At 36.9% G+C, this 21,994-nt stretch overlaps 4 protein-coding genes across 11 annotated transcripts; 2 read left to right on the top strand and 2 right to left on the bottom strand.

Moving 5' to 3' along the window:
* Nucleotides 1–52: 52 nt before the first annotated feature.
* Nucleotides 53–6,695, top strand: LOC131666278 (ubiquitin thioesterase OTU1). Of its 4 annotated transcripts, none has more exons than XM_058938801.1 (5): nucleotides 53–1,692; nucleotides 2,717–2,798; nucleotides 2,866–3,324; nucleotides 3,389–3,705; nucleotides 3,769–6,695. In XM_058938801.1, the coding sequence occupies exons 3-5, from the start codon at nucleotides 2,928–2,930 to the stop codon at nucleotides 3,985–3,987; spliced, it is 933 nt and encodes a 310-aa protein (XP_058794784.1). In that variant the 5' UTR covers nucleotides 53–1,692; nucleotides 2,717–2,798; nucleotides 2,866–2,927; the 3' UTR covers nucleotides 3,988–6,695. The 4 variants fall into 4 exon arrangements, with proteins under 4 accessions (XP_058794784.1, XP_058794782.1, XP_058794783.1 ...); XM_058938799.1 differs by having other exon boundaries at nucleotides 54–1,692; nucleotides 2,883–3,324; XM_058938800.1 differs by lacking the exon at nucleotides 53–1,692 and adding an exon at nucleotides 2,054–2,072 and having other exon boundaries at nucleotides 2,883–3,324.
* A 457-nt stretch (nucleotides 6,696–7,152) lies between these two features.
* Nucleotides 7,153–12,035, top strand: LOC131666374 (protein Lilipod). Of its 2 annotated transcripts, XM_058939002.1 has the most exons (8): nucleotides 7,153–7,723; nucleotides 8,649–8,916; nucleotides 8,988–9,091; nucleotides 9,159–9,285; nucleotides 9,351–9,419; nucleotides 9,489–9,707; nucleotides 9,756–10,247; nucleotides 10,325–12,035. In XM_058939002.1, the coding sequence occupies exons 1-8, from the start codon at nucleotides 7,664–7,666 to the stop codon at nucleotides 10,570–10,572; spliced, it is 1,587 nt and encodes a 528-aa protein (XP_058794985.1). In that variant the 5' UTR covers nucleotides 7,153–7,663; the 3' UTR covers nucleotides 10,573–12,035. The 2 variants fall into 2 exon arrangements, with proteins under 2 accessions (XP_058794985.1, XP_058794984.1); XM_058939001.1 differs by having other exon boundaries at nucleotides 9,489–10,247.
* Nucleotides 12,036–12,197: 162 nt separating this feature from the next.
* On the bottom strand, nucleotides 12,198–17,160 carry LOC131666373 (serine/threonine-protein phosphatase 6 regulatory ankyrin repeat subunit B-like). 4 transcript variants are annotated; one of them, XM_058938998.1, is made up of 5 exons: nucleotides 17,018–17,160; nucleotides 13,685–16,140; nucleotides 13,237–13,618; nucleotides 12,755–13,150; nucleotides 12,198–12,555 (listed from the first exon to the last, which is right to left on the bottom strand). In XM_058938998.1, the coding sequence occupies exons 2-5, from the start codon at nucleotides 16,125–16,127 to the stop codon at nucleotides 12,489–12,491; spliced, it is 3,288 nt and encodes a 1,095-aa protein (XP_058794981.1). In that variant the 5' UTR covers nucleotides 16,128–16,140; nucleotides 17,018–17,160; the 3' UTR covers nucleotides 12,198–12,488. The 4 variants fall into 4 exon arrangements, with proteins under 4 accessions (XP_058794981.1, XP_058794982.1, XP_058794980.1 ...); XM_058938999.1 differs by lacking the exon at nucleotides 17,018–17,160 and having other exon boundaries at nucleotides 13,685–15,652; nucleotides 15,745–15,982; XM_058938997.1 differs by having other exon boundaries at nucleotides 13,685–17,160.
* A 578-nt stretch (nucleotides 17,161–17,738) lies between these two features.
* LOC131666427 (senecionine N-oxygenase-like) lies at nucleotides 17,739–19,546 on the bottom strand. Its single transcript, XM_058939086.1, has 7 exons — nucleotides 19,536–19,546; nucleotides 19,214–19,459; nucleotides 19,003–19,144; nucleotides 18,802–18,941; nucleotides 18,524–18,727; nucleotides 18,177–18,465; nucleotides 17,739–18,038 (listed from the first exon to the last, which is right to left on the bottom strand). The coding sequence occupies exons 1-7, from the start codon at nucleotides 19,544–19,546 to the stop codon at nucleotides 17,739–17,741; spliced, it is 1,332 nt and encodes a 443-aa protein (XP_058795069.1).
* Between the last annotated feature and the right edge of the window lie 2,448 nt (nucleotides 19,547–21,994).

Genomic DNA, 21,994 nt, shown 5'->3' with positions numbered 1-21,994 from the left:
CCCGCGCGCACCCACCCACACCCAGCCGCGCTCGGACCGACTGAACTGCCGCGCGGAGGGCTCTCCGCTGCTCGGCAGCGCCGCGCGCCGCTCCTGGCCGTCGCCAGCCAGCCGGATCCGCGAGCGGATCTGCCCCGTCATCTGATCCGCCTTGTAGCCGCCTGACCTATATTCTCGCACGCGCGGGATGTCGCCGGCTCGTCCCGCGCGCGTCGCTCGCTCGGATCGTCAGCTCGGCGAGCCGCAGCTCGTGCGTCCTCTAGATCATCTTGGCTCCCTTGTACGGCTGGAGTGTCTCGAGACAAACGGCTTGCGGACAGCGTTAATGTGTTTTTACGATAGGACACGCCATCGGTGCTCGAGAGGGGGAAAATTCATGTAGCCGATGGCCGAAGGCATTGCTTGCCCGTTCTATCCCGACGGCTAGCTTATCAACTGTACAATCGGCCGGAACGACTTTCGAAGCGCCGTCGAGCTTTCCTCTCAACTTTCCTCGTAAAGAAGTCGAGGGCGGAAGAAAAAACGACTCGCGATCGCAGTCCGCCGAGCGTCGAAAATTCATCGTCGAACGATTGTCGGCCGAGAACGTCGACGAAGGTTAATTGTTTGAAGCACTCGGTCTGGACCGCTGCGTCGAAGACTACCGCGCGACTGTTTGCGCTTACGGTTGGTACGCTCGTCCAGCGAGGGGGGGAGGGCAAGTCGCTGATCACGATTATCCTCGTAACCGCCGAATGTGGTGTGCGCGTGCTACGTAAGTTCTCGCGGGCTGCCAGCCGCTACGTAGCATGTAGTCACGTACACGAGCGCGGCGTAGGAGCAGCGCACACAAGCCCCCGGCTATGTTGGCCTAAGTCGTACGTGCTTTATTAATCCAGCCCTCGGGGCTGTGTGCCAGCGCAGCTCGTTCCTTCGGCTTTGACGACAGCTTTGACAACAGGCAATTAATGGCTCGGTCGTTGTCCCGGCAAGCGGCGGATCCGAGCCGTGTTTGCTCGACGTAATTTCGGCGATCTTGCGACGGCGCTCCGGGCGACGATCAGTCCGTTTTCGCGCGAAACGCGCTATCGGAGCAAAGATTCACGACTTGCACCGAGAGCCCCAGGATGTCCGCCTGGAAACCCGAACCACGCCCGCCGTGGCAAGTATCGCGGAGCGCGTTACATTGTGCTCTGCCAAGGCAAACTACGACGACCACGGGCACCGGTTCGGTCGAGCGCGAGACCAAAAAAGTTGCAATGTCTCCGACGACTCACGACGACTCAATCGTCACCGACCAGCGCAGCCAGTACGACGTGACACGCGGCGCTTGCGTGACCGCAAAATGCGCTTGTGCATACAATTAACATTGCCAAGCACCCAATCGACGAACGCTGTCCACGAAAACAAAGGATTGACAGACATAACGACTCTAATGTGCATACGTCCTCGCTGAAAATCCACGTGACTCATTGACTCGCGCGTATAAGTATGAAAATATCGAATGCTGTTGCTGTTTTACACAAAGAGGACAGTGACGGCACTGAATGACGCATGCCAATTGACCTTTATTTGAAAAGTGTATGGATTGTTTTATTTAGATGTGTGCATATATGGATCACGAACGCTCAGAGATATATATATTTAAAATTCGTCGCCACGGCAAACCCCCTGTCTCTGATAGACATATATACGCAGTTACACGTATACAAGGTTAATTTTTTCAAAATAACTTTCAAAAGCAGTCTTTGCAATTACTTGTCAAATTATACTTCAATCGAGTCAAGAATGAAACGAACTCATCTTTGAAGCATCCCTTTTCCAATGGGCCTACGCGTGATTAAAATTGGGCTTCGACCGTTTCACATAAATAAGCGCAAGCATATCTTAAACAAACGGGTTAAATACGGAACCTTCCCCTTTTCCAAATCGGCAAAAATGAGAAAAAATATAATGATTGAAAGCGCTTATCTTCGTTTTATTGTTGATAAACAGTCTTGCACTGCAACCACTTCGTGAGGCTACTTCATATACTCGTATGCGATTCGATGTACCGCGAGTGTTGATATTGATTTGGATATTATCGTTTTAGAGTAACTAATTTTTTATCCTAATTAAATGATAATTTGCATGAGTTTCTAAATTGTCATTTACTATTCAAAATATATCAAATACACATGTTACATTTTTGTCAAAAATGTCATACAAATCCTACAGATAGTATTTTTTTGAGATTGTTATCTACTCCAAATAATTTTTTTTCTCTTCAGTTATTATTTTTACCATGAATGGAAGATCTCAGAAAAACCACATATATCGTTAGTATTGTGATGTAACAATTAACGCTGTATTATTGTTAGGATTATATGTAGAGTTTTTCATGGTGAATATATTTAATCTTTGTTCACTATCGTTGCGCTCAAATCATAGAAACGCGCGCTCTCTTCTTTATTTTGGCTCTTATATATATAGGACTTTCCTGACGAATTTTCATTCATCCACTCATACACGTATATTAAACTTGTGTATGGCATACAAATATACATTTAACTCGAGTTGAGTTTGTAGGTTAGGTCGCCATTTCTAATCAGAATCATTCACGTAATATTTTACCTCGATTTTTTTACCGTGTATTTTTTTTCAATGTAGTAATATTTACACTTTATCCCTTTCATTTCGTAATAGTAGCACTTTATTTGGACACTTGATTCGATATTTTTATGTTTCTCTCTTTCAGAATTAGTTCAATAATGTGCAGAATTACAAAATTGAAATAATGAATAATCAGCAGTGCAACTGATTCGCATCGAAACAATAAGGTAATGTAAATTAATAACCTTTAAAAGTAAAGTAGTAAAGATCTCAATTTCACGCCAAATAAAATAGCTTAATACTATTTTCAGAACTGTATTATTCATCAAATATTAGTCAATGTACAAGTTATTGCAATGGGAGGTTTTGTTATTCGAGTAAAATCAAAATCTGGCCAAAAAATTGTGGATAGCTTATCACCTCAAGATACAATCACAAAATTAAAAAATATGCTATCAGAATTAACAGGAGTCCATAACGAAGCCCTTTGTGTACTTCAAGGTTTTCCACCAAAACCACTTGACCTCAATAATGGGAATGCCACCTTACACGAAAGTAACATTTCATCTGGAGAGACTTTGATTGTTGAAGAAAAACAGATTGACAGCAATGTTGAACAAACTATGCAAAACGTAACACGAAAACATATAACAGAAAATGTTGATTTTGGCAATTCTCCAGGTATTCTTATGAAAATGGTTGTTCCAGCTGATAATTCATGCTTGTTTACAAGTGTTGGATTTGTTTTAAATGGTATGGCTATTGAAACTTGTAACTATTCATGTATATGATTGCTGAAACTTTGTTTATTGAATAGGTAAGGTAGATCCAAGTTGTGCTCATTCTATGAGAGAAATTATAGCACATGCTGTAGCTGCAGAACCTAGTGAGTATTGTGAAGCTATGTTGGGACAACCAAATACAGATTATTGTAATTGGATAATGAAACCTAGTTCTTGGGGAGGAGCAATAGAACTTTCAATACTTTCCAAATTTTATGGCATGGAAATAGCGGTGGTTGATAGCAGTAATGGTATTATCAATCGATTTGGTGAAGATCAACATTATGCTCAAAGAGTTTTCCTTATATTTGATGGAATACATTATGACCCTCTCTATTTAGAACCACTTGATGTAAGTTTTCTAGATATAACCATTTTTATAAAGTTTTATCATGGAGAATTATACTTTTTAAAGGGTGGGAGAATTCAAACAATGTTTCCAACAGAGGATCAAACAATTCTAAAACAAGCAGACAATTTGGCTCAAGAGGCAAAGTCTAGTCATCAGTACACTGACATTCAAAAGTTTACTTTAAAGTGCATGGTGTGTGACATGAAACTTAGTGGATCTGAAGCTGCACAGAAACATGCTAAAGAGTCTGGTCATCAAAGTTTTGGTGAAGTGATAAATTGATATTTGGGTAAAAAGAAAATGAAAAAATTGATTTCCGTTCATTTAATGAAAAAATTTTCTCGGTTTAATATTGAAATCGTGTTTTTGACAGCATTTTTTAAAATATAGTGAGGAAAAGTAAAATGCATATGGCAACCATAAGAAGGCTGTACAAAACTTATTATTTGCCTTTGGCTTGTCCTTTACCATATACCCTCACTACCTAATTTTCTGTAAACTACAAATATACAGACTTGGCTTCATGATGAAATTTATATCAATGTCAAACCTTTGTCAACCAAATTTATTCAAACTCTCAATTTCTAATATTGTAAATTGACAGTATGTAATTAAAAAATTGTAAGACAGTTTAATGATATTAGAGAGAACATGATCAATTTCTATACTCTACTATCCTTAATTTTATTGTAATATACTAAATCTAAAAATAAGTAATTTTTACTAGTTCTGATTTTTTAAGTAATCAAAATTAAATCTTAAAGATAAAAGGTAATTTATTATACAGTATATAAACTTGTATAATGTAAGTGAAAAGAAAGAAACACAAACCGAGATAATTATGATTAGAAATATACAAAATTATATATCGATTTATTAAGCTTACAAATTTTGTGTGCCAATAAAGTTTAAATCACATCAAGTAAGGTTGCAACTGAACGAGCCGACATTAATTTTCATAAATACATAATTTGAAAATATGAATTGTCAAGAGCGACTATGTAAATTTTATTCTGTAACTAAAATTATTGATTCAACATACGCGAAATGTTAAATCAAGCAATTGATTGCCTTGTACGTGATTTTAGGTATATAAGAAATTTTACGGGATTGTAACAACAAAAGTGATTTGTATTAATATGCGTGATGAATTCGTGATATTGAGAGAAAAAACGAAAATTAGCAATATATAATTGTTCTTATTTAACAAAAAATCCAGAATATGCCATCTAAATTTCAGTAGTTTTACCAACTCAGGGGTCGGACTACGCACATTGCGCAGTACGTTCTACACGTTACGGTTATGTCCAATGTAATGGGACAGTTTTGCTGACATTCGTAAAATAACAAAATAACATTATAACATTAAAAAAATGTTGTTACCCTTTTTCAACGATCAACAAAATTTAATTTTTTTTATTTAAAAAAATTGTTTTTTTTTTTAAGCCATACAATTCATTTATTGTTTCGTTATAAACTGAATTTATTTAACATTTTTTTTATATAAAAAGTATATACAGACATGCTTTCATAAGCATCATTGAAATAATTAATTAAAATGCTGATTTATTATTATTTGCCTTTCTACAAGTCTTATTAAATGATATTCCTGATCATTCTCGACAAAATAAGGCACTTCATTGTCATTTACAGGTTGAGGTATTGGCATGCTGAAAAATATAGAATAGCTTCATTTTATTATTTCTAAAATATATTTATGCTTTTATAACAAAAACAATAACACAAAGTCGCAAAGGCGTAAGTGCTTTCATAGTAGGTTAAACGTACACCGTTATGCGTTAGTACACTCTAAAATATATTTTCATTTCATTTTAAACATTGTTGATCTGAATTGAACATCAACTATTATTGCTGATTTTAAAAAGTATAAAAATAGCGTTGTATTGAATCTTATTATTTATAAATTTGCATTCACACACTACACTGATGAAGCATTAAGGTCTTAAAAATTAGCATCCAATTATTTAAACATCAATGAAATTAATAAATTAATTATACAATTCAATTGGGCATCCCTAAATTATCAAAACCTCATTTTGTGCATCGTTGAAGGTGATAATAATCATGCGAAAATAAAATAAGTTATGGGTGCTGGTACCAGCACTTAAATTTGATTCTCTAAATTCGGTGATTCATATCAATATTGGCAGTCAATATAAAATCATTGAAAAGTTTTTTACTTAATTACAATGATATAATGCTTTTACGTATTTTGATAGGCTATCATCATATTATTTCGCGCATGCGCCATGAATGGAATATGTAATTGCTTTGTATGGGAGCCTGGTGCGAATACTCGGCCTGTTTGAATCCTTCAATCTTTTTTTTGATTTTATCAAAAATTTTATTTTATAAAAAAGTCCTTCTTTTAAGATTCAACGAAAATTTATAGCTTTTTCTATTTTTCTCAACGTTGTTGAAGCTTTTTTTCAGGCGAAAATAAAATAATATAAATTATAGGTGCTGGTGCACCACTCAAATTTGACATGATTATTTTTTAGTTTGTATCGCGAAAAAAATATTTTAGAATAAGCTACTCGTTAATGCGTTGGACCAATTAACGATTGGTTTATTCTAAAAATTCTTTTTACGATAAAGCCACCGAATTTGGAGAATCAACTTTGAGTTATTGGCATCAGCACCTATAATTTATTTTATTTTCTCATGAACATTGTTAGCTTGAAAAATGCACAAATAACGTTTTAATAATTAAGGGATGTCCAATCGAATGGTATAATTAATGTATTAATTTCATTGATATTTAAATAGTTAAATGCTCACTTTTAAGACCTTGGTCATTACGACTCACGTTGATTACATCCTCTATATATTATATTACATAGTATATATGTACTATTTGCATATACGTGTGATTATTATAGGCGCTTAAAAGAACGATATTCGTTGGTATATATGTGAATTTTCGTCATATGTTTGTTACGTATTCATGTACTCATTCCGCCTTTATAATATTTGCAATGTTATAATTATAAATAAAGAAATAACTTTCTAAATATAAGTACTGCATGATTATTATTTACTGACTCATTTATAATAAAAAAAGGAAAAACAAACTCTTAAAAAATTTATAATGGATTTTCCATTTTTTCCATTCACGTAAATTTTCAATGTTCATTGTAACAAAATTAATGATTTTACCCATTGTATTACTTTCCACACGATACTGTTCTTAAGATGTTACAATGTAGTTAATACTTTTATTTATTTTATACATGTGTAAACAATTGAAAAAATTATTTATTAATTTTACAATAGTAATTTAAAGATTAAAATAATTATGACCATTGTGATAAACCAATGTGCCTATACAGTGTATATAATCCCTTTAGATTTAACTATCGTTTCATGAAAATGTACCCTACGACTTGCAACTCAATTAAATATGGCGACAGTGCTGCGCGCGCAACACGGTATTAATCTACGAGTACTAGTAACAGTAATATCATATAATAGTCAGTATTTTCATAAACTATAAGGAGATAGCTTTCTTTTGTAATCTCCAGTACTAGGCTGTACAAGGTATAATTAAATAAAATATTCTCGCGTCCCCCCGGGGATGAAGACTACAATTTTATTGTTTGACTAACGAGCTTGTGTCGTCTTTCGAGCTTTGGTAGGCATAAGCAGATCTAATTTAACGCAATAAAGTTCCAAATGTAAAAAAAAAACAAAATCTAAGTTTGCCTTGGTCGTGTGTGCATTCGTCGTGGGTGTCGATGTGCATTGTAGGAAACAAAACAAAACAAAGGGACGGATTGGGGAAGGGAAGTTGGTTGATAAAGCGTACAAGGTAGCGATGACGGTGTACTAGGACTTGACAAACAAAACAGATAATAAGCATTCAGGGAAGGAGCAAATAATATGTCGCGTGGCGCTCAGCCGATCGGACATCCCTGTACGGCACATAGATTAAAACATGGAAGATGAGGCAGACATCAGAGAGCAGCTATTTCACAACACTGTGCGAGAGTACATAGTAAGAATTGTTAATACGTTGACATGTTTTTGAGGTTATTACAATCCTTTGTTTACCTAATTCCGCTTACCCCTATTTCATATTGTCTTATATAGACGTAGATTTCAAGTGAGTCTAATTGAAACTTTCAAGATCAAATAACTTTTTTACTATTTTTTAATGAATGTCGATTACGCTATCGGCGAGATAAAATTTTTTAGCGATCTTTCATACCAAACATATTTTGTTCAGATTGCTCAGTAAAGTATAATCTAAGTTCGATTATTAAAGCGAGACTATCTTTAAGTACATGTACAAACAAAACATATGTATGCCTACAACTAGAGACACGCATAATTTCTATAATTAATATACACATACATAATAAATATATATACGTGCATACGTGTACGCGCAAACTGTAAAGCGCCTATGCCGTTGACGAGCGTTCGGTAAAATAAATTTTCACGTAATTGGGACGTGTAAAGAGTTCATCGTAATGTTTATAGTATCGAGATAAAATAAAATGTTGGCAGCGATATTTGCGACACTGAATAGACGTATTTAGTCTATAGTATAACTCTGTCGTTCTTATCTGATTACGATTAGTGTACGTAGAAGACAACGGCCGATTTAGTTGGCTGTCATTACAATGTAGATAATAAATAGGTGCCTCAAATCGAGGCTAAAGTGCAGTTGTTGACGGGTGGCCAGATAGTACTTGTTGTCGATAGATCGGTGAAATGACTGTCGTCATCTCGCTGTCAAGACATTGTAGTCTCCGTTAATTGAATTTCATTTGTCCCGCTTGATAAATAGATAAAGATAACCGCCACGGCTTAATGCTTTAATAATGTAGTATCAACAGATTGGATGATACCTTTGTGTTATTCCTCTTTTTATTCGTCGTTGTACGTCATTATATGATTTTATATGTAATTTGTAGATATTTTTGCTGTTGTTCCTGGTGCTGTACATATCAAGCTACGCGCTAATATCGCGCTTCAGGTGGCGAGCTGGTGAGGACTACCTGGTAGCGGTTGACGAAGATGAAGCGACGGTCTACAGAATCAGCCTCCGGCTGTGCGCCTCGGCCCTGGCTGTCTCCATTGGCGCCACTCTCTTGCTACCTGTCAGCACCGTTAGCAACGAAGTACTCATTCTCTATCCCAACAGCTACTACGTTAAGTGGCTTAACAGTTCTCTTATACAAGGTACTTTGCTGCTAAATCGAGCTGCATTGCGTTGTCCTTATAATAACTGAATCGCGATTGTTATTTTGCAGGCCTTTGGAATCTCATATTCCTCTTCTCCAACATGTCGCTGTTCGTATTTCTTCCGTTCGCCTATCTCTTCACCGAATCCGAAGGATTCGTTGGCTATAGGAAAGTAAGTATTAATTTGTTTTTTTCTTTCACCTTTCGCTTAACCCATTCTAACAATTCTGCCGTTCTAGGGCGTTATGGCAAGGGTTTACGAAACAGTTACAGTATTGTGTTTGCTGGGTGCCATGGTTCTTGGTATGACTTACATCCTCTCGGCAATCTTGGATCGCCAAAAATCTAGCCTTCACACTCTTCTAAGTGCGTTTACCATTACTGCAGCAAATCTTGTCACATAACTAATGTTTGCTGCTTTCTCGTTGCAGACATCTGGAGTTACTATTTGCCGTTTCTCTATTCGTGCGTGTCTTTCGTTGGTGTGGTCATGCTGCTGCGTAAGTAACCCGTTGCCATGATAATGCTCAATTGGTGTTGGTGGATTCATTATCATGTTGCGTTTACAGTGTGTACGCCGATAGGATTTGTGAGGCTGTTTGCCGTAGTTGGCTCTTTCTTGGTGAAGCCTCAGTTTCTGAATAATCTAGAGGAGGAGTTCTGCGCATATAGACTGGAGGAAGACTGCATCAAGCGTAGGCTGGAGCACGCAAAGGCTACCGGCAAATCTTACGTGTCGCCAGCTCCAATGTCCCTGCCTGCAGGCAGCGATAAGTTGACCAGCAACGGTGAAGAGAACTGGCGTCAGACCGAAAGGCGGCCGGACGCTGACGAAGAACCGTTCTGCTTCAAGCCGGGTCTCATGAGTCTGAAGAATGGGGCGCTTCAGCGTGGCCTGGCCCAGCGCCTCGAAGACATACAGCTCAGGCGGCAGTCGCTCGATGAACAGCGGCGCACCTGGTGGGTGCGTCGTACCCTCCTCTACCCTGTAGCCATGCTCGGCCTCTTAATTTTTTCCACGGCTACGGCCTTCCTTGCCGTGCAAAATACTCTTCAGCTTCTGATTGGCATCAAGGCCTTGCCCCTTAGTACCAGACAGTTCACCCTGGGAATCAATTCGCTCTACAAGCTTGGCCCCATTGGTGCCACTATCGAGGTCACGCTCATTTTGTATCTCGCTATCACCAGTGCAGTTGGTCTCTATACACTACCCGGCGTTAGCAGGGTCCGTCCACGACTTCATTCTACTCCGCTCACACACCTCATCGCCAATTGTGCCCTGCTGCTCGTCCTCAGCTCGGCTCTACCTCTCATATCCAGAATTATTGGTAATTATCGAGTGTTACTTTTTCAACTAGAGACTATCTTGTATCTTGTTTCATTAATTTTTTCCATACTTAATTAGGTCTCACCAATTTCGATTTGCTCGGCGACTTTGGTCGTATCGAGTGGCTTGGTAATTTTAAACTAGTACTCTTTTACAACGTCATCTTTGCTGCTGCAACGCTTGGCTGCCTCGTCACCAAATTCACCGCTACTGTGCGTAAGGAGATTTACGCCAGACTCCGGAGTGCTATCCTCTCTATTTTCAGCAGGCGAAACCGCAGTCGGAAGCCTGCCGCCGTTGGAAACCTCTCTACCAAGGATGAATAGACTGATTCTCGTGATTGCGATTTTTTAATGCCGCGTTTAGATTTTATTCGACTATTACGTGTCAAATTAGTAAAATTTTAAGACGCAAACGTGCTCACTTATCGTAGAAAAATATATATTTTCCGATTGTTTTATTCACAACGTGAAAGTATGGTGAGCAAAAAAATTGATAGAAGAATAGTTAGTACGGAGTCATCTATTTTTATCGATAGTACAGTAATTGCAAAGAATATTATCATAAGTGATTTTTTTTCGTCTATCCATAAACAATGAGTGGGGCAATAAGATAAATTCATATATTAAAATGACTTGAAACAAAAATTTCAATGTATATGTAAAAATTGTCAGACATTGTAAGTTGTGTAAGTAGATTTTAATAGTTGTAACACAGAAAAAAAACAATGAGGATATCAGCTATAGCAATTTGAAACTTGAATATGGCGATTCATAGAGGTAGATGAAAATGAATCAATAGATGAACTTTTTTAAATGTTGTGTTACAATATCATGCATGCTAAAAGAAAGTTAATCTTTCACATAAGACTGGATGTTTTAAGTAATTTATGTTGATAATTAAAATTAAACTTAACAATTTAGTCATAATTGTCATCATCGTCAACAATAAATATTAAAGATTAAAAAATAATAAATAATAATGAAATTTGAAACTGAAAAATCTGAAATATGAAGAATAGGATTCATGAGATTGTTTGCGCTGGTTGGATCTTTCTTGGTGAAGCCTCAGTTCCTGAATAAACTGATGAATAGTTATGGATTATCAATTATTTTTTATAAACCTGGAGATTATTTATCGACTTAAGCTTGGTAGAAATTATTTTAGGGCCTTCTTTGGTTCTTCTTCATGATAATTACGCAGTTTTCAGTACCACTCATTGTCAGTCGCTTATTTCGATGAGCTTAAAGATCCATCAACTCGATTAAAATAATTCTGAAGTTTTCTTGAGAATTGTTTGCTATTTAGTTAAGAAAACTCGAGTTTATTCTTTTATCAGATACGGCATCAGCGCAATTTGCTTTATCTCATGTTATAGCTCTGACTGATCATCTTCTATTATTAAAACTGCTTCTTTATAAATTCCTTTTTCCTTACAATCGTCATACTCACGAGCTTTCTCTCATCTATCTTCTTTCTTTGGCTTTTGTACTAATAATAGTGGCTACGTTAGACATTGTTGAAACCGGATTTATGTTGTTATTTACCAGAAATTAAACAAAACAACCTTGTTTTCATTTGTAAATAACAAAAATTAATTATATAGTTTATTTGTTTTGCAAGTCAACATGAACGTCTAAAAAGTTGTAGATAAAAGGTATGTAAATACTTTACACAGAAGAATTCGTATTTAAAAAAATACTCAAATAAAAAATTTATTAAACAATTTAAAAAATTTAGGCGGTGCAACGTTGGATGTTTTGGTACGAGTTTCAGATTCACCTTACAAACTACATAAATTCATGGTTTATAAATGTTTATTTAAAAAATTTATACAATAAATATTGATCAACAATATTGATATTGTATTGTACTATATATTTAAGATTACAAATATTTTTTTTATTTCAAATATACGAATATAAATTTTTATTATTTATTATTCTTCATTATTCGTTATTTAGAATTACTTTGTAACAGTACATTCTCATATCAAAAGTAAAATTCTCGAAATAAACAGATCTCTTTTTATGTATGATTCAGATTGTTTTTGTACCTACTTTCAGTTCTTTGTGTGTTTATTCTGTTGTTCATAAAAAATACAATTCCTAAAACAGCGAAGATTCCTATTAATTATATTGTTTCAATGTAAAGCTCACAAGTGGTTTAATAATATTGATTTATTTCAGGATCAAAAATATATCGATTGCTCTAAATTCTAACATCACAAAATTTCTACAAACTACATCTCGTCAGCAGATATGCTGTCGCTTGATTGCTCAGTTGACAGTGACGGACGGCTCACGTGCCTGTAAAGAGAAAATTTATCCGTTCAATTTTTATTTTAAGAATGATAACATTATTACATTTTTATTGAATTACCCGTATCATAAAAGTTCTACGGATTTTTAAGTATTGAAATGTACAATTTTTTTTTGGTGTACTGAGCTATATTGCTATTTTTCAATTTTTTTATACTAAACAAAAATTCGATTTGTGTAAATTTACCTTGGAGATCGGTGTTTGAATTTGATTTTTTGAAATAGACCTCTGAATTTGCCGACTCTTTCAGTTGAGCCAACATGGTCACTTGTCGAGGTAGCTAAATTATCCGTTGCGCTCGAGTCACAGTTTCCGTGTAAGATACGACTTGTGTCCTCTCCATTAGCCGAATATAAAATTTCCATAGCCTTTGCAAAAACTTGATCTTGGCTAAACGGATGATACTCACGAGAAAGAATCATCGATATATAATTTTCATTGGTTATAGGATTACAAGCATCAAGACTGCAGCCTTGATTGACAAAATGCATCATTGCCGGAAGCGATATGTCTTCCGATTTCAATAAAATCTCCAATGGTGTCTCTCCAAATATACTTTCGATGTTGACGGGTGCTCCGCAGCTATCAAATAAATCATGACATCTTTTGAGCCTCAGACTCAAAAATTCCAGCGTTTTTTTTTGAAGCTTAAAAGAAATCACACTTACCAGATGAACTTCTCCATAAGTTCCAATTTAGTTGGCCCCATTCGAACAGCCATGTGGAGCGGTGTGTAGCCATAACTATTTTCAACGTAAACATTAGCACCGTGGCTCAACAGCAACTCAATGGTGTGTCGTAAATTTTCACCTCCAAAAAGCCTTTCCGATTGATGATCCACTGCTAAATGCAGGGGAGTTTCTCCAGGAAACATCTTTGTAAAAAAGTTGATAGGCTCATTGACATTGACTCCTCGCTGTAAAAATCGTCTGACAGCCTCTACATTGTGTACCATACAGGCAGCGTGGAAGTGTGATATCCCTTGTGAATTAACAGGGTTGATATTGAAATCTATATGAAATTTCATCAGCAGACTTAACCACAAGTAAGCTGAAAGAGAAATATATTTTTTAATAATCTTGTTCAATAAAGAATACAATAAGTTTGTTTTCTTACTTTTGTCACCTAAAAATCGTTCAAATAGCATATGTACAGGAGAATTTCTCGCTGAATTCGTAATTGTAACATCAGCTCCCACACTCAATAATTTTCTCAAAATAGCATAAAAATTAGTTTCGATACCGCGCTCTTCTAATGTATCGATGTTCTCCAATAGCAAATGCAAAGGCGTGCAACCAGCCCAAACTGCACAATTCCTGTAAACTTTAGCATTGTAGTCAACCCATTTGTCAAGCAATCGTGCGACTTCTTCGACGTTAACTCGATGGCAGGCGATGTGAAGCATCGTTATTCCTGAAAATTTTTCGAGTCGTCTTCGCAACTCGCTGCTGCTTCTCAGAATAGCTACGAAAAGTTCCTGATATCGAGTACAATTGCCATTCAAAGTTTCAAACAATGGCGTCATTCCGTCTGATCTTTTTGACAGAATATCAGCACCACGCCTCAATAAAGTCTCTACCACATCTCTGGTCGAACGTTCCATAATTGCCATATGCAATGGAGTACAACCGGTGTAACGCGACCACATGGACGATGGATCTTTGCAGTTGACCACCATGTTGACATGATCACCGATACTCTCCACTCCAAACAAGTCGTTACAATACGTGGCAATGTGCAATCGGGTCAGTCCAATCTCGTCGGCAACGCTCTCGTCGAGATTCCTCCACAACAGCAAAACTCTCATGACATCCCTAGTGCCACGTGGTAAGGTCGAGTAAAGATTAAGAAATCGATGAATAGGAGTCAATCTACAAGCGTCTCTTGCGTAGAGATCAGCACCAGAATTGAGCAACATCCTGACAATGTCACAACTTCCATTGGCAACAGCGACGTGAAGTAGAGTGGAACCAGGATTGATAAGCCCAATAGAAGATCTTCCCATGTAGATAATATTCAAGTACACGCTATCCCGGAGTCTATCTACAAAATTTGTGTCGCCCACTGCGCACGCAATATGCAGGTGGGACAGATTGTCGTGGTCTGTGGGATTAGCAATTTGTTTGTGATACTGAAGAATCAAGCTCACGGCTTGCAATTTGTTCATTCGGTATGCAAGATGAAGCGGAGTCCAGCCTCGAGCGTCCGTCGCGATAACGTCCGCTCTGCGATTCAGGCACACTTGGACGATTTCGGTGTCGTTCCCCTCGGAAAAGAGTATCGCCAAGTGTAATGGTGTCATGCCAGACCATAAGGAGAAAAACGCTGGAACCGAAATATTAACGTCTTCGACCGCCATTTGTAGGAAATCTTCTAACTGCTTCGAATCTTTCATACAAGCGACCAAATCGATCAACCGCGTTTTACCATCCGTGAGCGTTAGGTAATTCCAATTTTCTTTGGATTCTAGGATCAACTGAATGTCTTTCAAGCCAAGCTTTTTCAAGCAAATGTCCATGGGCGTGACTCCATTGATATCTTCGCAACTAAGAGCCGCTCCCCTGTTCACCAATATCTTGACGGTGTCGACATTGCAGTGCGCAGCGAAATGAAGGGCAGTGTAGCCTGGCCAGATTGGCGACTTAACATTCACTGAATCATCGATATCTGTAATCTGCTGTAAGAGATATTCCGTCACCGAGGAATCAAGCATTGTGCAGGAAACGTGAAAGTATGACAAGCCTATATCGTCCACTTCGTCATTACCTAGCATTAAATTCGTTATGTCATCCATCGTTCGGATCTGCGACATAATGCTCCTGCAAGTCTTGATTGAACTCGTCCTCAGTAAATCGAACAATTTCAATTTTTCCTCGATGAGTACGTGCAGAGCCGTCATTCCCCGAGCGTCTTTGAGATCTATGCGTGCTTTGTATTTCAGAAGTATCCTCGCAATTTCCGCATTGCCCGACTTCACTGCAAAATGTAGCGGCGTGAAACCAGGAAAGTGCGCTGAATCCAGATTCACATCTCCGTTGACGTGTAGGTGATTGTGCAGGAAAAATTCGACAGCTTTGACGTTTCCTGTCATGCAAGCGATGTGGAAATGAGATATCCCTTTGTTGTTGATTGGATTTGTAGGATCTTTGAGCATTATATGTGCATTGAATACTGACTTGATGAACTCGTCGTATACTTCGGGTGATTCGTCAATCGCCATTGCATGGAGGATTGTATTGCCGTTGAACTTTTGAATTGTGAAATCAGCATCATTTTCCAACAGAATATTGAACACTTTGATGTTCTTTTTGCGAGCTGCTGTGTCTAAGCATGTGCAACCTGTCAAATCAAATTCTGGCGATGTGAGAGTGTTGTCCGCTGGGATTCGGCAATTGATGTCGCCCTCTTTTTTGAGAATTCTTTTGACCATCTTCGCTGTGGGATATCCGTTTTGAAAAGTATTATGGATTTGAGCTAACTTCGAATAAGATTTGTGATTCTCTTGGATTGGTGACATCATAAAAGACGTTGTTTGAAGATGTTCTCGAAGAGAATCCATTGCATGTTACTACCTACAAAGAAGTATCCATTTTCTGATTTGAACTGTTGAAGGTTTACTCATATTCTATGTTCAAAACAAAAGTTTGTGTGTCAATTTCAATTATTTAATGCTTTCAATTCAATTTATAAGCACATACCAGACTGTTTATGAAACGAAAATTCGGAAACTTACATAGGCACTCCACTTTCCAAGTTCGATCATTTTCTTTATTTCGGTATACATAAATTATCCAATGCCATTTCAACGATTACTTAAAATTCCGTTATCTATTATTAGTCACTCGCTCGAGAATCAAAGTATTGATTTTCTAGACTATTTTGATAAAAAATCAAATAAAATAAGCCAAGTGCTTAGCCCTAGAACACATTAGGCATTCGCATTTCTACGCGAAATCAATCATTGAAAAAGATAGAAAGGTATCTCCTCAGCACCCCTCGAATTTGTTTCATTCGATATTAGATTGCATTCCAACACTCAAAGAATGAAGCACGACTGTCAGCCCATTTCACACTTCAATCTTTTTTTCTACTTTGTCCGCATAAATAATCAACAAACCTGTAAGCTCACGCTATACACACTTGGGTATCCCGCCAGAGGCGACTTACACATATAATATTAAGCATCCGATCCGTATCCTCACACCCCCACTTCGAGCATCTTGTCGCCACTGTTGCTCTTACGCCCTCGCAATACTCCTACGTTAATATCTAGCATCCGCCTTTCTCTTCCTCCTTAGCTACCCAATTTCCGCTCGATAATATTAACCGCGGCCTGATAACGTTAGCAAATAGTTTTGATAACGAGATTCACTTGTGAACTGACGTTTGCAGTTGATCATATTGATTTGTTATTTGGAAGAACGAGCGTGCAGCTGATTTTCAACTTACATCAAATGATTCGGCTTCAATACTGTCGCTTGGAAAACCCAGCGGGCAAAAGAAAACGATATCCGTCCGAAATATCAAGGAACACATCAGTAAGAACCGCCGGGTTCGGCGAATCGAGCAACACTGTGTTTATACAGACCCTATATTTGACGATAGCGCAGGCATTTCTCAATGATCAAACTACCACCACTCCTCCGACAACCACCCACTCTCTCCTCCCTCTGCCCTACTAACGCAATTTTCCCATAGGATGCGCACGCATGTTGGATTCTGATGATGTTCGATCTTCTCAATTTTTATTCCTTCCTCTTCCCACCTATAATCTCAGCACAATCAAGTAGGTTTCTCACCCAGGGTGGCAATAAGCTGCAAAAGGCGCGCTATTCGATTGGCGCATTTCATTTTAAGGTAATAATTACCTTTTAAAAAACATCAGTAATACGATTGCCGGCAACATATAATTACTGTAATTATAAATTTTGTTGGCTGAAAAGACAATGATCACGGGGATTGGACGATATATCAGTGTTCTCGGAATTTCCTCGTTCGCGTAGCCTTCGATTTTATAATTAGGTTCGGTCAATGACAATTTTCATCACAAATATGCTTTTATTTTAAACTCATCAAACTTTGCGTAACTTCTCTTAACCTACATCATTTATTTTATAGTTTTTGTCCCCTAAAATTATGATACTTTATACTAAATTTATTATCTTAAATCTTAAGCCATTTTGGACTTGACAATTTCCACACTGCCATCGACCAGAAAGCGCAAATCATATTCTTTGAAGTGATATAAATTCTCGTCTTGGAACTTTTGCCAAAATGTCAGACCTTTTTGGTAGAATTCAGGTATTGGTTCGAAATTTGCTTCTTTTGCAAGTCCCATTATGTAATCCCAATGCCATTCGTACTTTTTATTCTTAATACTTTTTGGTAGCATGTTTTCTGCATCCATTATCATTTTTTCCCGGCTTGGCAGCTTGAACTGACCTTGTAGAAATGATATGAAATATTTCGCCTGTAATTTTACATTTAAAAATCAAATAAGTTTGGTATTCGTATTTCTCTGTTTTTTATAATTATAGTACAACGTAGATCTGGCATTTATTTTCATCAAACAAATTGTCAAAGTTCAACAAAAAAATGATATTAATACCTGCGAATAGAATTTAGGAGTAGAAGCTCTGAACGTGGGCACAAGCCCAACAAATCCCATGGACGGATTATTTATATTAATGACCTGCTTGTACAGTGGATACAAGTATTTGTCATGTACTTCAATACCACTATTAATGTTTAAAAATGGGAGTTCGTTGACGTAGCCTGTGCAAAATATCAACGAATCCGATTCAATCCTCATTCCATTAGTAAGGATGAATCCATTGGTATCTGCAGCAGCGATTCCAGGAACTTGAATCACATTTCTCGGCATTTCACCTTGAAGTCTAAGCATTTCAATTATCTTATAATCAAATCATGTATTCATTGAAGAATTTTACAAACTTGTCGTGTCTATGGCTGAGATAGACAATTTTCGCATAAAGACTAAGTTCAAAAGTAATGTCTTGACCAGATACCGCCGCGCCTAATACTGTGACCGTTTGCCCAGAAAACTCTTCGGGTTTTCGATAGGAGTGGCTATGTAATACTCGACCTTTGTACTTCTTGATGCCCAAGATTGTTGGGATCATTGGTTTATAATATTGTCTGTCAATACGTAAGATAACTTTTCAAAAATATCGATATAAATTGAGGTTAGTGATTTTGAAATTTATACGTGCCCAGTGCAGACCATCACAAAATCACAAATTGTTGCATCAGTTGAATTTGAATGCAAATCGCGAGTCTTGATAATCCATCTATTCACTCGCCAATTGTCGATTTCAGACAAAGGAATTACTTTTTCTACGTAAGTGTTAAACTAAAAGAAATTAAAAGTGGCGATAACTGTTCATAAGTATAAATTCAAAATGCGTACCCACCTTAATAAACTGACGAAGATTGAAGTGATCTGTATAATTCTTTTGATAATCAACGACTGTGTGATGCTTAACACAACTGCGTTTTTCACCCTCGAAGTGCTGATAATCCGGAAAACTCATCACTTCTTTTGGACTGTTTGTTCTACGCGAATTCCATACTTTCTTAAGAATGTTTTAAAAAATTTTCAGTGATAAAATAAATGCCATGTACCTTAGATTTTTATAGACACTGCTATGAATAGGTAATCCATACTTGTCCAGACCAGTATCATCTGTGTAAATCCACAGTCCTCCAACATCAGAATTTCTCTCAAAAACAATAGGCTCGAATTCATCAAGACGATCAGCCAAAAGTTTTACGGAAAACAATCCGCTTAGGCCAGCTCCAATCAAACATACTCTCTTTTTTCCATCAGCAGTGAATAATAGAAAAGATAGCAACCAAAGAAACATCCATCTGTTAATAAAAATGTTTTTCAATTTTTTACACTCAAATGCTCGAAATGAAATTTAAAGACGTTTGCGTTACTTACGTTACATTCATTGTTAATTGCCGATCAAAAATAACGAGATAAGGGTATATCATTGACTTTAATACCAAACGAAACTTTATTTTGGTATCTATTTTCGAAATGACGCGACCGTTATCTATTTTTGAAGTTGCGACTGATCGAAAAGCTTTATGAAAGCTTCTGCATTGATGTTCATTTCTTTTTATAACAACGTATCGAGATATTCAATAGCATGAAACAAATACATTTTTATAAGTTTATGTCTGGGAACCCAGACTAAATACAATGAGCACTTAATTAGTAATATTGACCTCAAGAATCGATTGTTTGTTTCAAAACTACGTTGTCATACTACGTGATGTAGATTATAAAACGTTAATAATAGTTAATTCGAATGCGCAATTTATAAGCACAAGTTATTTTTTGAACGCTTTTTGCGATTCTACGCTTATAAAGTTCATCCACCTTCGAGTACAATGTAACGTTATTCTCAGCTTCGAATAATTTTACATAGGACAACTGATCGTTTTGCATTATGTGGTATTCATATCAGCAAGAAATAATTGCGCTTGACTAGACAAGAATCAGTTTGTCGAATGAAAGAGATCGGTTGTTGGTTATTATTCAATAATGTAATTAATGAAAGAAGACTTCTTCGCTCCCCTCCCTGTCACGAATTTCGTTCAAATTCGTTTGGCGGATTTCTTTCTTTCCATGTATAATGTATTTTATAAACTTTATTTGACATGAATATTACATATAAACATTTACTGTATGGGATTTTTCAAGGATGTACTTTTACAATAATTTATGTGTAAAGAGAACAAATAAATGTGAATTCTCAATTTTTAAGGATTTTCAGGATTTGCAAGTCATCTATTAGTTTATTGTAAAGATTAAATTACATCCTGAAAAAAACATTTATCTACGCTATAATAAAAAGAAACTAATACCACTATATTCTCATTGTAAGTTATGGTAAACGATTTTGAAGTAATATTAGCTAACACTTGTTTTTCCTCTTACAATGTTGGTCAATCACAAGTTGAAATTTCACATGCTATGATAGACAACGTGTTTTAGTAAAGTCATTACCGTTGATTAAATGAGACTAAGTTATACTTTTAACAAGCCTGGTCTTCGACTACAAAACCATGGAAGCTTCGTTTCCTCGGTAACGTAACATTTGGCGTTTCCACAGTGGAACTGACATTTGAAGAGCTATGCATAGTCATTGTTCAAATGCACTTTCACAAGACAAAATTTCATCCCCAGTCAATGTTCGAGTCGACGCTTAAAACGATAACTTAAGCTTTCAGTCTTTTCAGAACAGCTCCTATCCTGCAAGTATCCACAGAGTAAACTATGCTGTTTTTAGAATAGTGAAAGTTAGGGTCGTCGAAAAAATATTAAAATTCCACAGTTTCAAACGGCGCTTCCCCCCTTCCCTATATCTCTAAGACACACACGAAAGCACGCTTCGTAATTTATTTGCTAATTGCACTTGTGCCATGCCACTTCTGAGATGATCACGCGTGCAGTCTGACCAAAATTAGATCTTAGAATAAATGGAAGTATATAAGCATGAACTTTTTACTGTTGTTTATTTGCCTTCTCAATGTACAAACTTATTTACCGCTACAATTTATTTAGATTTTCAAGAGTCGTAGCCTAAACCTAAACGTGCTATAGCAACGTTTCCCAGTCTTCCGTTGAACATCTCGTACGTAACTTGTCTTTGCTTGCCTTCATCGGGATCAAAATTCCAAGTGGATTTCTATAACGTACAATGAAATTTTACTTTGAAAACAGAAGATACGTGGATATATACGTGTTTTAAACATAATTTAGAATTATTTGTCGAAAGCTTTTTGTTTTCAAAATTAAAAGGAAATCGGTAAGTTATACTGCAACAAGTTGTATTTACTGACCTCATGGATGATCGGGATACCGACAATATTCCACTGCACCAAATCACGTAAAAGAGTCACAGGCCCTGCACTCAATACTTGAGCCCATAGCAAGGCATACGATGCCTAAACAGTTAATAATTTATGAAATCGATACCATACAGTTTTTTGTTATTCTGATAATTACCAAAAATAATTGCAAAGCTACCATCTTTCACTATTTTATTTATTCTGATTGTCTGAAAAGTATTATATGTACAAGTGATGAAGTTCGCACTCGTCCACAATAACGAGTGGCTACTTTCGATCGAAAAAAACCAAGAGACTAAAAGTGAAAGTTTGAACCGCAAGAACATCACGTGACATCTGGGAGTCTGACTGATGAAATGACTTTTATCGAGCGTAAGATATTCATTTTCTAGGAATTTGCCAGATCAGTAGTTTTAAGGTCGTTGATGTTTATTGAACTTATCGGTGTCACTAATGCGTAAAACAGACTGGAAAAAACTTCAATGCCCCAGTGTATTGGAAAATACGTTGTAAATTATATTCCGAGCCATTTTTAACAAG

The sequence above is a fragment of the Phymastichus coffea genome, unplaced genomic scaffold, assembly GCF_024137745.1.
Source record: "Phymastichus coffea isolate CEN01 unplaced genomic scaffold, Cenicafe_Pcof_1.1 PCOF00058, whole genome shotgun sequence".
Taxonomy (NCBI): Eukaryota; Metazoa; Arthropoda; class Insecta; order Hymenoptera; family Eulophidae; genus Phymastichus; species Phymastichus coffea.
The sequence above is the reverse complement of the archived record's forward strand: the minus strand, read 5'-3'. Positions and strand labels throughout refer to the sequence as shown.